This window comes from Rhamphochromis longiceps, linkage group LG2, assembly GCF_057381845.1.
Source record: "Rhamphochromis longiceps isolate RC_006_pf linkage group LG2, R_longiceps_female_GT1.1, whole genome shotgun sequence".
Taxonomy (NCBI): domain Eukaryota; kingdom Metazoa; phylum Chordata; class Actinopteri; order Cichliformes; family Cichlidae; genus Rhamphochromis; species Rhamphochromis longiceps.
Genome location: NC_140558.1, coordinates 35,229,028 through 35,242,845, shown reverse-complemented (window position 1 = coordinate 35,242,845; position 13,818 = coordinate 35,229,028). Strand labels below are relative to the sequence as shown.

The 13,818-nt window shown below is 41.1% G+C and overlaps 2 protein-coding genes across 2 annotated transcripts; one reads left to right on the top strand and one right to left on the bottom strand.

Moving 5' to 3' along the window:
- Window positions 1-836: 836 nt before the first annotated feature.
- LOC146677737 (zinc-binding protein A33-like) lies at window positions 837-7,066 on the bottom strand. The gene is made up of 6 exons (XM_085425613.1): window positions 6,406-7,066; window positions 5,583-5,678; window positions 3,643-3,876; window positions 3,448-3,470; window positions 3,247-3,362; window positions 837-2,560 (listed from the first exon to the last, which is right to left on the bottom strand). The coding sequence occupies exons 1-6, from the start codon at window positions 6,931-6,933 to the stop codon at window positions 1,995-1,997; spliced, it is 1,563 nt and encodes a 520-aa protein (XP_085281739.1). The 5' UTR covers window positions 6,934-7,066; the 3' UTR covers window positions 837-1,994.
- A 4,658-nt stretch (window positions 7,067-11,724) lies between these two features.
- Window positions 11,725-13,499, top strand: LOC146677736 (endonuclease domain-containing 1 protein-like). The gene is made up of 2 exons (XM_085382619.1): window positions 11,725-12,245; window positions 12,511-13,499. The coding sequence occupies exons 1-2, from the start codon at window positions 11,946-11,948 to the stop codon at window positions 13,117-13,119; spliced, it is 909 nt and encodes a 302-aa protein (XP_085238745.1). The 5' UTR covers window positions 11,725-11,945; the 3' UTR covers window positions 13,120-13,499.
- Window positions 13,500-13,818: the final 319 nt, after the last annotated feature.

Sequence of the window (13,818 nt, the reverse complement as noted above, 5' to 3'; positions counted from 1 at the left end):
GTTTTTTACCTTTATGCCTTGTTTGAACAACTAAGGTGTGTTGCTTATGAAATCCTTGAAGTGCTACAGAGAAAATTACATTTTATTTATGTAAGTAACACATTTTGAACTCTTAAAGAAATATAACAAAAGGAAAGACACCCAGCTGAACTAAAATGATCCATGTAGCAAACAAAAACTGTTATATCGCCTTTGGGCTTTTGGAGCCTTGACCTGACTTTTAAAAAAATAATTGGAAAAAAAGCACTATGCTGCTAAAAAATGAAAAATAGATATTTGCAAAATTCTGCCTAAATATGTATTTTACCTGGTTAATATGTGTAGCGGGGTGTGGTCTGCAGCGCCGCTGCAGGGGAGGCGGACGCACCTGAGCGGACCCGCAATCACGCCTCGCCGCCTTTACGTCTGTGCTGTTGTGTTGGTATGCGTAAGGCTGTGAGCTGAAAAGCTACAGCCTGCTGTATGTGTCAGCAACCGTGTGTGAAAAGTGGTCAATAAAGACATGCTGAAAAGCATGTTCATGCAAACATCGTCGGGTCTGCCGTGATATGTTTACAATTGGACTTCTGCTCCTGAACCTCTGCGCACAGCGTCTGCAAATCGGGGCTGTACGAAGTCACTTTCATCTTTACGCAGGACTGTAAGCTGTCATCTGTGAGGCGTGAGCGGCGTTTGTTTTTAACATAGCACACGGTGGAGAATAGCTGCTGACATCATGTGGATCCGAAGATCCATAATTGATCTACCTGGGGTTGAAAGTCTCGATAGATGCACGGCGTTTCGGCGGGTATACCGGCTTCCACGAGTGTGACGCTTATTTTGAGCGATGAAAAAAATAATAGAATATAATTTTATTTTTATATTTCAATATCACAATAATCTTCCAATTTAGAACTACAAGTTAAAAAAAAGAACTAACATAAATAAAATACACTTCAGCTAAATACTTCTAATTTATTTTCCAAAACCACGCGGAGCCGCAGGACTAAAGAGTCGCATGCGGCTCCGGAGCCGCAGGTTGCCGACCCCTGATCTAGACATTGGTGACTATCACTTCACATTACATTTGCTTTACAACATTAAACTCCGAGGATACAAACAGACGATTAGTAAACTACATTTCAGATTAGTGTTAGACAAATATGAAGGTGGTGGACGAATCATACTGCAGAACTCATACTGTCATAACATACTACACCCATTATGTTTTCAATGGCACTGAGATAAAACAACTGAATACCTTAAAAAAAAAATGGTATTGCATTGTTAGATGAAACACAAACAATGTGCCGAATGATAGCAGTAGATATGCTTTCTGTAAAGTACTTTAAAAAAAATACAAAAAGCATTAAAAACTTTGCTAGAAAATCCAGTTAAAAAAGCCAAAACAAACCATGTTTTGATATCATAGTTATAAAAACTCACATTAAAATACAAAATGTCAAAAATGTTTTCTTTAAATGTCTGTGTTTCAACAAAAATTACTCAAAAAGAAGACACAGTCATCTGTTTGGAACTAGTTTAGGTGCAGATTAATATGCATTAGGTGCACTGCTGAATATATCCATCAGAAGGAAGATGTGCATTCGACTGACTGAGAATAAAACCAGTGTGTGTGCTCACCACAATAAAAGACTGTGTCAGGTTGTGTTTATAACAGTATTTGTCAAACAGCAACGGAGCTCGGTGGCACACAGAGGAATAATGGATCAAACAGATTAGGTTTTAGCTAAACAGTTCATTGATTATCTTTTCATGTACTTTCTTTGCAACTAGATTGATTGAAGTGTCGCCTTTCTTGTCCTTCTGATGTTTCATCCACAGCTTGACAGCCTTACAAGACCGTCGTCATACCCCTAAAAAGTCCTTGTAATAAGACAGATGTGTGAATGCTAATGAGACAAGTCCCTTAAAGTGATTAGCAGCAGAGTCTGCAGTTTGATCCTGAATCCGTTTGATGCGCAGTGTTGGTTCTCTGATGAAAAAAAGGCCATCTATCCCCAGTGTGGCATTACTATGGTGAGCGGCTCCCGGTTGTGTCCGTTGATGATCGGCCAGGGATTGAAGTAGGGGAAAACAGGCTCTTTGAATTTTGCATCATTGAATGTGAAGAGGTGGCTCATGTCTCCAGCATCATAAAACGACACTAGGCCACGACCGTAGTCCAGGTATATCCCCACTCTCTTCGGAGGTTTGGAGGGATATAATAAGTTCTCCTCTATGTCAGTGCAAGCTTCATACTCGCTGGTGCCGTTTCCGCTGTCCCTCAGCACCAGCGTCCAGAAACCATCATCCGGGCAAAGGCTGATCTCATCTTTCCTGTTGACGGAAGCTGTGGCCACACCCAGTCCCCACGCCGTCTTAGAGCCTACCTCGACCTCCCAGTAGTGTCTGCCTGAAGAGAAGGCTTCAGAGCCCAGGACAATGTTGTAGCGGGTGAAGCGCTCGGGGTTGTTGGGCAGGTTCGCTTGTAGTTTTCCTACCTGGACGCTGGTGCGACACGGGGAAACCCACAGACAAGGGTAGGCTGTGTCTGGGTCAAGGGTCACAGGTGTCACAGCTGGGAGGACATGAAAAACAGAGACAAACCAATGAAGGTGAAACATGTTTACAAGAACTGACACCACCCAAACTCCTCTGGAGTGACCTTCAGCAAGATACTGAATGCCAGCCTGCGCAATTAGTGTAAGACGAGCATCAGCTACATGGACGCAAATTAAATATAAATAACGTGGCTCCGATGTATCCAGAGATTAAATAAATTTCTGGAGAGCAGCCTGGTTTTACAGCAGTGATGTTTGAGGTCATCACAGACCCAAAGTAAGCATGTGTACGCTCGACTAACAAAGAGGTTAAATTCAGAGAACAAATGGAGTCACGCTTGAAACTCACTGCCAGTCAGAGCAGGCTGAAACGAGACTGAACAATGAGTTGAATCACAAATATGTCTTTTCTAGACGCAGCCAAATCTTTTTAAAGGAGTATTCCAACAAATTTTGATGTCACACCACTGTTTGTCATAAAAAGCATTAGTGAGTCTGTGAAATCAGTTGTATAAGGCCTTCTGTTGCTCTGCGGGGGCTTTGAAGTTGGATTTGTTGTATTGGGGCCTGTGGTTTTGGTTTTTGAAGGATACTAGAGGCTACAAGCGCTGCGTCAGTGTTTTTTCCAGACTAGGCAGTTAATGACTAATGAGCACTATTGTTCTCTTGACCTTGGTTTGCATGATGTGTGTTATCTTTATACCTGGCTGAAGAATTGAGCTCATTTTCCTCCAAATCCTGTACTGGAGAGGTCCCAGAAAGTCTCCAGATTGCAGGTCCACAGCCATCTCTGCAGGGCGCTCAAACAAGCTCTCTGCCCTGAGAGGGAGAGGGAAAGAAAGTCGTTTTAAAGATTATGAAACATCTGACAGAACTTCTTGGATAAGATTACAGTAGTACTCACCCTCCAATAAAATCTTTGATCCCCTGAAACAGATAAAAACAGGCCTGTGATTACAAACATGGGACTTCCATTCATTCTTTATTCAGTATTCTTTTATATGTGCTCCAGTTATTAGCAAAGTATACTGAAAGATTATGAGAAATATGTAGCTCGTCCATAAATCCTTCTCCTCTGCCCCGTCTCTTCTTCTCTCACCTTGAGTTGCTCAGGATTTTCTTCTTCTCTAAGTTTGAGCCGAAGTTTATCGGCTGTAATCTCCAGTTGGCTGATCTGCTCCGTGGACTGAGTGAGCGCCTCCTCCAGCTGCTGAAGCTTCTCCTCCTTCTGCTTCTGCAGTTTTTCCTTTATGCGCTCCTCCTCCTCAACGAGGAACTCCCTCATACGGCCAAACTCTGCAGAGACCAGCTCCTCCAAATCTCCCGCTCGCTCCTGAAATGCAGCGAGGAATTTGGTCACAGAGAGCAAGAACTTTGCCAGTCAGTAGGTAAAGCACAGCTGATTTGTACAACTTTTTTTCTTTTTTAACCTCCTCTAACCTGGCGTCCACATATGTGGACATCCAATTTTGGGTTGTCTAGACCACAATACTACATTTTGCTCTACAAGGGCCTGATGTCTCTTACGAGGACATTATACTGCCACTGTTTTATCGAAATTTAAAACGAATGTCCCCATATGTGGATCTCTGGCCCTTGTAGACCAAAATCAGATAAAAAGATAACTCTTTGTTTTTTAATCGCGTCCCCCAAATAGCAAAAAGAAATTAAAAATGCATGCCATGAAAGAGTTCGGGTCTTAGGAGGTTAAAGCAATAGCACGACTCAAAAATGCCCCTTAAAGCTGACAGAAACCAAGTCTGTCTTCAAAATGCTTAACTGCTTTAGAGTTTGTATGATAACGATCTCTGAGTCTTTTTAAGCTCTTCCTGGGGTGGAAAAATACCGAGCTATGCTGTGACAAACGGTGGGGTTCAGTTTTATTTTGTCACAATTGAAATTTCTGTTACATACTGTTGTTTTAATAGGGTTTATTATTAGAGAGTTATTATTATTTAACAAGTATATTATTATTTTTTTAACTGTTGCGTGTCAGTGAAAATGAGGACACACTTAATTCTCATTGACAGCAATGGTGTGACACTAAAACCGGAAGTGTCCTATTTTACTGTTATTATTGAATAAAAATACAGTTTTTTTTTCTTCTCTGGAAATATGACTACAATCTTATGTTCAACAGATTAAATCAACAACTTTAAACTGTGACCATTCAGACCAGAAGTGGTTCATTAAATAGGAAAAATCAGTATTTGTTATGAGGAGACGATACATTTTATGTCATATGTGGCACAAATTATTATATCTTACTGAGATATAAAAGTTTTTGCTAGCTAGCTAGCTAGCTAGCTAGATAGATAGCTAGATGTCTGTATTTTTAACACAGAGAAGAAAAATTGACAAACTTCCTCTGCTCAACCACATCCTGTCATACTGACAGAGAAAGGGAGAAGTGAAGAAAAAAAATCTGTGAATCTGCATGTAAACTGGGTCAAACAGACAGACAGGAAAATACACCCACTGACACATTTAAACACACAGATAGGAAAGGAAACGGTCTGTGATAACCTGGAGCAGAGCTAGACGAAGTTATCTGCCACGGCAGAAATGCTCCAGTGCATTCTCTAACACTACCCTCATATGTGTGTTTAACACACACACAGCGAGCGTTTCAGTGAACTTCTTCCTGTGCCTGTCGAAACTCTATCAGCTGAGTTCCTTCGCAAGCTGTGTGACATGAAGCAGTTAGGGCACATGCACAGCCTGTGAAAGAAGAGCGCATGACGAAGATAAACACAAAATGATGTGTATGAATGTTCATGAACCTCCCTTTTTAGTCCAGGATGAGCTCCTGATAATCATCACGTCTAAATAAAAGATGAGTAAGAACATGGTGTGTCAGCACCAGTCATTAGTACCACCAGTCATCCCTCTGTCTTGACAGGTAAAGGTGGAGGAATGCGTCAGAATGTTGCCTGGCCGCTAGAATTTCTGGTTATATTTAGAGGACAAACACACTGGAGTGTTTTTCTTTCACAGTGCTTCACAAAGAAACAGCCAGCACACACAGAGACGTGATACCTTAATGAGGAGGATCTTTTCATTGGTCTGTTTTTGGAAGAGTGTGGCCTCCTGTGTCTGCACCTGAACCCTCTCCAGAACCACAGACAGCTTACCCTGCAGGACAAACAGATAATCACATAAAAACGTTTGTTGAGAAGAGGTTATATAAACCAGATTACGCTTCAATCAACAGTTAATTTGATTTGTGCGTCAGTCCGAACAACGTCCCGTCTTTAATGGGAGTCATACATCCGCCAATCCTCAACTGAGCGCCCTGACCCCAAAAATCTAACAAAGCTGGAATTTAGCACTGCTTAAACATGTTAAGACACACAGAGAGGCCTCTCAGAGCGGGTCTCCAAACAACATGATGAAGGTCAGCTGCCAGGTTTGAAAGGTAGTAAAGCTCACACAGGCCTGCTGAATTCCTGTAATGCACAAAAATACCCAAAGGCTCCTGGGGCAGACAGGGAGTGTGCTCTTTAAAGCACAACTGCTACATATATGAAAAGCCTGCTTGCTACATTAGAGCAGTTGAGTTTTGTAGTAAAAAAGTAGTTTTGACTTGACTTATAGGAATACTTGTGAAACTTACAGTAATGTAGTACAATAAGAGGAGTGTCCAATAAGCATTGTAAAGTATGGCACTCCTTGAAACTCTTATTGCTTGTTTTATCTAGAAGCTCCAGCTGTTACACTATAGAGGAAAAAAAATACAGTAGAAAAATAAATCAAATTTGGTGATTATGTTGGTCAAATCTCAATACCATGTCTGTGTATGCCTGATTTAAGTTTTTGGAAGACCGGGAGCCTTAAAAACGAGCCAATAACAAAACAGTACCCTGTAGCTTTCAAAAGCCTCTGTAATGGGGATGACATTGTGGTTCTTGTGGTCTCGAGACATCCCGCACACTAGGCAGATGGGAAGCTGGTCATCCTCACAGTAGAGCTTCAGCTTCTCCTCGTGCTCCTCGCACATATCCAAACCCATTCCCAGGCGTGGCCAGTGCCCGATGGACGAGGCCACGCTGCTCATGCTGGAACCCCGCTCGCGGTCCTCGGGCATCTCCAGCGTACCTTCGTGGTCCCACACGCACATCCCCGCGGCCGCGTCCATGGCGCGGGCTCTGCGCACACTATCCACCACGTTGCACAGGAGCGAGTTGGGTCGCAGTTTCCGGGCGCACGACTTTCTACACTTCGGGCAACTCGAGAGTTCGTCCGCCTTAGCTTCCCAGCACTGGATGATGCACACCTGGCAGAAGTGGTGCCCGCACTCAAGGATCACGGGATCACGGAAGAGTTCCAAACACACCGGGCAGGTGAGCTCCGACTGTAGCTCTTCAAGCGCGCTGGCCTCCGCCATCATTTACTGCGCTCATACTTCTCAGAAGACACGTCTGTGGGAAACACTGTGACAGGGAAAGAAGACTAAACTGCTCTTCCGTTCACATTCAGAGAGGGAGTGGTCTGACGCTGACAGCAGTACGACTTTTTTCACGGAAGCGACCAAAGGCGTGTAGAAACACGCTCGGCTGGGCGTGATGAAGGGCTCCTTTAAAGGGCGCAGTGTGTTTATGATTGCCCTGAGCGAAAGAGGGTTTCTTAGAAGGAAGAGAACAGTAACAAGAAAGGTCACGTTATTGCTGCGAGGAAATATACGCGGAATTTTTAAAAGGGGGTTGTACCAATTGTCTTACTTGTTGGTTTATAAGTTTTTAAATTATTAAACACTTACAGGAAATAAATCAGAGACGTGTGAGCGGAAACTTCTGTGTAGTAGGGTAAACGACACAAACAAAAAAGTGATTTCCCGTATTTTCCAAAAAACGATTGCCCGTATATAAACAGCTCTGAATAAGTTGTTGGCCTATAAACTCATACAAACATATGGCAAACCTATCTCTTTTTGAGCATATCAAGTCATTTTGAGACAGAAACATAATTCCTGTCATAAAGTAAAATCTGCAATTAGTGTTTGCCATAGTTGCTTTCATTTATCCTTTATTTATCCACCGAAAAAGTTTTTATTGACATTAAAAATGTAGGGTTTTTTAAAGGTCTTGCCAAGAAGGCAGCATAAATTGCAACAATTATGACATCATAGCTCTATAAAGATGTTTTAAGTGGCCAAAAGGGGCTGGATTCATTACAATGTAGCTACAATAACGCAGAAATACTTTTACTAATTTCTATATTTTATGTATAATCTCTTCTTAAATCCTATTGATCACAGTCTATTTACAAATATAAGTAAAGACATTAAACATGGAAACATACAGAAACATTAGAAATCAGATGATCGCTTTTTGGAACAACACCCATCTCAGACAGAATCAAAAGCATTTAAAGGCTTTTGAAGATTGAAACTAAGTTTTGAAGCATTGAAATGCATTTGAGTTTCCTTCTTCACATATACATCACAGGTTTTACCCTACATGTTTTCACAGTGACGGTGTAATCAAGTCCCATTCATGGCATTTATGGATTTGACTGCATTACACTGTAGAGGCGCAGCTACTTAATATAGACAGCACTGAATAAATGTGTGTTAATACTCATGTAAGAGAGCATTAGCGTACACGTATAAGGGCTCTTCAATTTGGCCTTTAATTGGGATTTAAATTAAACTTGTCTCCCCAGGTTATCCCCAAGAACACACACACACACACACACACACACACACACACACACACACACACACACACACACACACACACACACACACACACACACAGCCTTCCAGTCAGCAAAGCATGACACAGAGCAAGGAAGAAGGGAAGGGAAAGTAGCTGACACCAAGAAAAAAAAACACTCTTGCCAGCGTTCTTCAATTAAAATTATATCCCTGCCTGTCCATGGATTACACGCTAATACAAATAAAGTCTTATTAGTCTCAGTCAATTTTATACACTTTGCATGATTAATGTCAGGGTCATGTAGGTCATCCTGCCACCTGCTGTTGTTCCTCTGAGTGCTCAGTAGATGGCCCCGATGATCAGTCTACCAGGTGCATTTTTAAGATAAGGACTGATGCAGTATTTGCTCCTTTTCTCCTGGATTTTTTCCTCCAGACGCTAAATTTGAGACCAGCTTGTTGTAAACTGTATCCATTTCACAAATTAGTTATCAGAATATTTTGGGAGGGAGGCGATATAATAAATATTATAACAAGTTTTCCATTCTGGTGGTTTTCTCATGAATATTAAAAACATTTTCTCAACAAATGGTCTCATTTCTAAGATTATTTAGGGGTTCCTCAGAGAGGTGAGATTACGTCTAAACTTTTGTGTGCCCAAAAACTCAAACAGCTTGTGAGTCTTCTTCTTCTTTCCACTTCTCCCTTTAGGGGTCGCTACAGTAGATTATCTCACCCTGTCACTAGCATCCCCATCTGCTACAACAGTCCTCTGCATGCCCTCCTTTCTAATCCAGAGAAAATCTTAACATCTTTAAATCTGCCACCTGTCTTTTTGTTAGTCCCACAGTCTTCAAAGCATACATCATAGCACGTCTTCCTACCTTCTTGTAAATCCTCCCTTTCATTCTTTCTTCTATCATGCCACAAATCACACCTGAAGCCCACTCCACCCTACCTGCACTCCTTTCTTCACCTAGAGCATACCTCCACCTAGGCTCTCTTCCACCTGCTCCCTACACCCGTTGTCAAAGGAGACTCCAGACTTCATCTGTCAGCCTGTCCATCACCATCTTAAGTAGGAAGGTCAGTTCCCTGATGTAATGCCATCCCCACATTTCACTCCTACCTCACACCTCACCGCTGTCTCGCTGTCCTCATACATGTCCTACACCAGCCTCGCATACTTCTCTGCCACTCCTGACTTCCTCTTGCAGTCCCACAGTTCCGCTCTAAGCTCCCTGTCATGTGCTTTCTTTAGATCCACAAAGACACCGGTCCTTGTACTTGTGTACTTCTCCATAAACACTGTGAAAGTAAATATGGCATTTATAGTTTTTGTTCTGCATTTGTGTGCGTTCTGTGTTAATTTTTCACTACACCGTAACATCCTGCATTTCTGTAGAAACAGATCAATCGTGGCTAGATGTAGAGGCAGTGTGTTTCACACATTTAAAATCCTATAAATCATAGAAAACTGAAACCAGTAAATATGACATTTTCCCAATGCCCACAAATGCTGTAGATAGTGAGAGAGTAATTCCATGAGGTTTGATGGCTGAATAATACCAAGTAATATGCGGTCAGGCTTACTAAAACCAGAGGTAATATGTATCCAATATGTATAATCTTAAATATGTATACATTTAGTCAGTTTCAGTTATTATGTAAATATATTTTCACCTGTGCAGTACTGTGAAAAATTAAATACGTCCTTACTACTGGAATTAAGTGGGTAAGAAGTAATTTAATTATTTCAATTTATTTATATAGCACCAAATCACACAAACAGTTGGCGACAGTGGGAAGAATCTAACTATCTATCTGCTACATCAAAAAGAAACGTTTTAAGACTAATCTTAAACGTAGAGAGGGGTCTGCCTCCTGAATACAAACTGGGAGCTGGCTTCACAGAAGAGGGCCAGGAAGCTGAAGGTTCTGCCTCCCATTCTACTTTTAAAGTGAAGTAGTCAGGCACTGCTAATCAAATGCAAGTATGACCGGCTCTATAAAAGCAGAGGTTTAGAGCATTCAGATGTTGGTTAACACAATGCCATAATCTTCCCAAGATTGGAAATTCCAGCAAATTCACTCCAAAAATTCGCAACAATGCAAAACTGCTGAAACCCCAAAAGCTCTCAGACTCTACAGGCCTCAGTTAGCATGTTAAATTTTAAAGGTCATGACCATTAGAAGAAGAATAAACAAGTTTGTCTTGTTTGGAAGGACTATCAGGAGAAAGCCTCTTTGCTCTAAAAGAACATGGAAGCACCCATTATTGTGATGACTGGGCCGTGCAATAAAACAATGATCCCAAGCATAGCAGCAAATCTACAACAGAATGGCAGAAAAACAAAACCATCAAGATATTGCAATGTCCCAGAGAAATTTCAGACCTTAAATTGATGTCCATGATTAAACAGATGGACACAAGCCGTCTTCTTTGCAACCAACGCTGTAAAGAAGAGTGAACCACAATTCCTCCAGTGATGTGAGATACTGATAAAGTCATACAGAAAACCATTACTACAACACAGAACCAGTAGCTTGTAGAAAACAAACTTTCCTTTCACACATAAGTATCAGGATGTGTTTCATTTAGATGTGTGAAAAATATCTAATCTGTAGTTTTCTGCTGTGATCATGGTTTCTTTCATATTTTTTGCTTTTTCTGCATTCTGACAATCCCTAAATGTAGTGAATCATAATTTGTTTGATTAAAAACTGACTAAAATGGAGAATTTCCCCAAATTGAGCACATAACAAAATAAAGAAGCCACATACTGCTAGTAAACATTTGCTATTTTGGCAATTGAGAAATCGGGGAAGCTCTGCGAGGAGCTTTTTTTGTCTTTCAGAATCCTACTGGTTCTGACATCGAGCGGAGTTTTGATGACAGAAGGAAAAACTGCATTACACCGAAACCAATGAGACAGAAAGAGAAAGAGAAATATTTGACAGCATGTGATTACATAAATACATAATTTGTCAAATGACTGTCAATAAACACCTGATGCTGCATTAAACATGTGCTGGAGCTGGTTTAGGACAGTGGTAACAGAAACGAGTGTTTGATTTTCATTATGAAAAGCATCGCATGTCACACCGCTCTGCCTTAAACGAGACACACATCTCAAAGTTTTCCATGATGTTTCTCTTTTTTAGGTACAAAGTATAATAAGGGAGATTCTCCTGGCTATTAAAAATTCTGGACTAAGTGTACTCAAGATAAAAAATCAACTTGTACGAGACAACAAACAGGGAAGGCAATGTCTGTTCCTGTGACTTTACCACACGTTTTTTGCTCTTTTTAAAACTAATATCATCAGTGCATGTTGTGTGTCATCAGACTGACATAGTGTGACAAATAAAATCCCAGGATTTGTAGAACTCAAGGTGTTCCTACAAGTGTGTAGGTCCAAATTTATCCATTTACCTTGACGAAATTTCCAAATGATTAAAATTTGAAAAGAATCCAAGATTTTTTTTAAAAATCTGTGACGCAAACTTGATTCTCAGAAGGGAGCCTGACTGCTCGTTAGCAGGGGAAGTTTGATTGTAAACGTCGATGTGGGTGGGTAAGAACTGTTACCACGCTCTTGGTATAAATGAGGAAACCTCAGCGTTAGATTGCAGATGCAGAACTAACAAACAACAACTGTGGATTATTTTACTCTGGGGATTCGTCTGCTTACTAGAATCTGTTTCTGATCTACAGCTGACCTGCTCATCTGTTACAGAAGATGTCTCAAAGGAATTTGCTCCAACCCTCCATCAGAGCTCTGTTTCTACTTCTTCTTTGTAGCCTGGTTGTTGGTGAGATCGGCAAGGACTTCTCCCACTGCCCTAATTTCTTCTATAATAAAACTCCCCCACAGGGTGTCAGCGCACCAGGATATCAGCCAATATGCCAGCGCTATAGAAACCAGTACCACTTTGCCAGCCTGTATGATCGTCAGCGTCGAGTGCCTTTGTTCTCTGCGTACAGACTGAGTCCTGCTGATGGCAAACGACCCAAATCCGTTTGGATGTATGAACCGCAGGTAAGAAGGAGCAGACACTTATTTTATAGTGTTGTGTTCATTGTTTGTTTTTTTCCGGTGAAAAATAGAGATTATACGTAAAAAACACATGTATGAAAAACACAGTCACATATATGTTTTCTTTTGTGAACCCATGAAGAAAGAGACATTTGCATCTTCAAATGAGGTCATGTTTAAAGCTATGTGACTGTTTAAGTCAAACAGAAGCAGCAAACTCTTTTAAAGTTTCTAAACATGGTCATGTCCTTTTTCCTCCGTCTGTCAGTTGGCATTTTCCGGTGCCAGCCCAGATATGAAGCATTTTGAAACCCCTGTCGACCAGAATGTGATTGAAAGCCAGGCGGTGCTTGATGACTACAGGAACTCCAGCTTTACCAAGGGTCATCTCAATCCCAGCTTGCACCAGAAGACCCTCGACAACCGGAAAGCCACCTTTACCCTGACAAACATTGTCCCCCAAAAAGAGGGCTCCAACTCTGGACCCTGGAACAAACTGGAGAATGACGTGTTGAGAGATTTCAAGATGTTCTGCAACGGGACCATGTACGTGATCACCGGGGCCATGCCATACAAATCTGGGGACCACTGGATTAATAACAGGGTGTCTGTTCCTGAATACATGTGGTCTGCCTACTGCTGCCCATCATTCAAATCTGATCTCCCTAATAATGTGAAGCGGTTTTTCCCCACGTGTGCTGCAGTTGGAAGAAACGACCCGAACAGCGGTGAGGAGATTGTGCCGGTTAATAAGAATGCGAAGCCCAGCGTGCGGGGCTATGATGTGAGGAGGATGCCGTTAGAGAACCTGGAGGGTATCCTGGCAAAAAGACTGGCCATGCCCATCAGTCTGTTTGATAACCGCTGTCAGGCATAAAAGCCTTTAGCTTGACCGGACTCTGATAAACTCGCTGCAGTTTTAATTATCGAGCTTCTGCTTGATTATTGAGGACATGATGGACTGAAATAGTTTTTTCCCCCTGATTGACTTTGTAAAAATGTAATTTCCCCTCCTGCTAAGGTCATTTCACTCACATTTAATAGCATTATAATTTTCCAATTAATCAAGACTGAAGTGTGTGATTTTAATGTTTATTCTCCAATAGATTCAAAAGCCAAACACAGAGAGTAGCAAGCGCTCAGTTCTTTTAAATAAAACTGCACTGGTTTTAACATGAGTCAGTTATTGATTACATATTACAAATGTACATTTGAGCTGGAACACTATCAATAAATACTAAGTCTATACAAATGTCTGATTTCATTTTTTCCTCTTTACAAAAATGACTTAGTGAATTTCAGCATTAAATCATAGAAAACATTTTAGGGGCAGACAAGCTTTCTGGGTCACTTTTTTTCAGAGGTTTGCCACTGACGTTACCCAGTTCAACATTTAATGATGATTGTGTCAAACTAAAGAAAAATAGTTGAAATGAGGAATTTCTCATGAATTATTTGACCACATAAAGAAAATAAATAAACCGCAGACTTGCTGTGAACTGACAGTTGCTAAATAAAGGTCGAAATATGGTATGGTGAGTTTTTATATGTTCAGAAAATTTGGTTCCCACAAGAG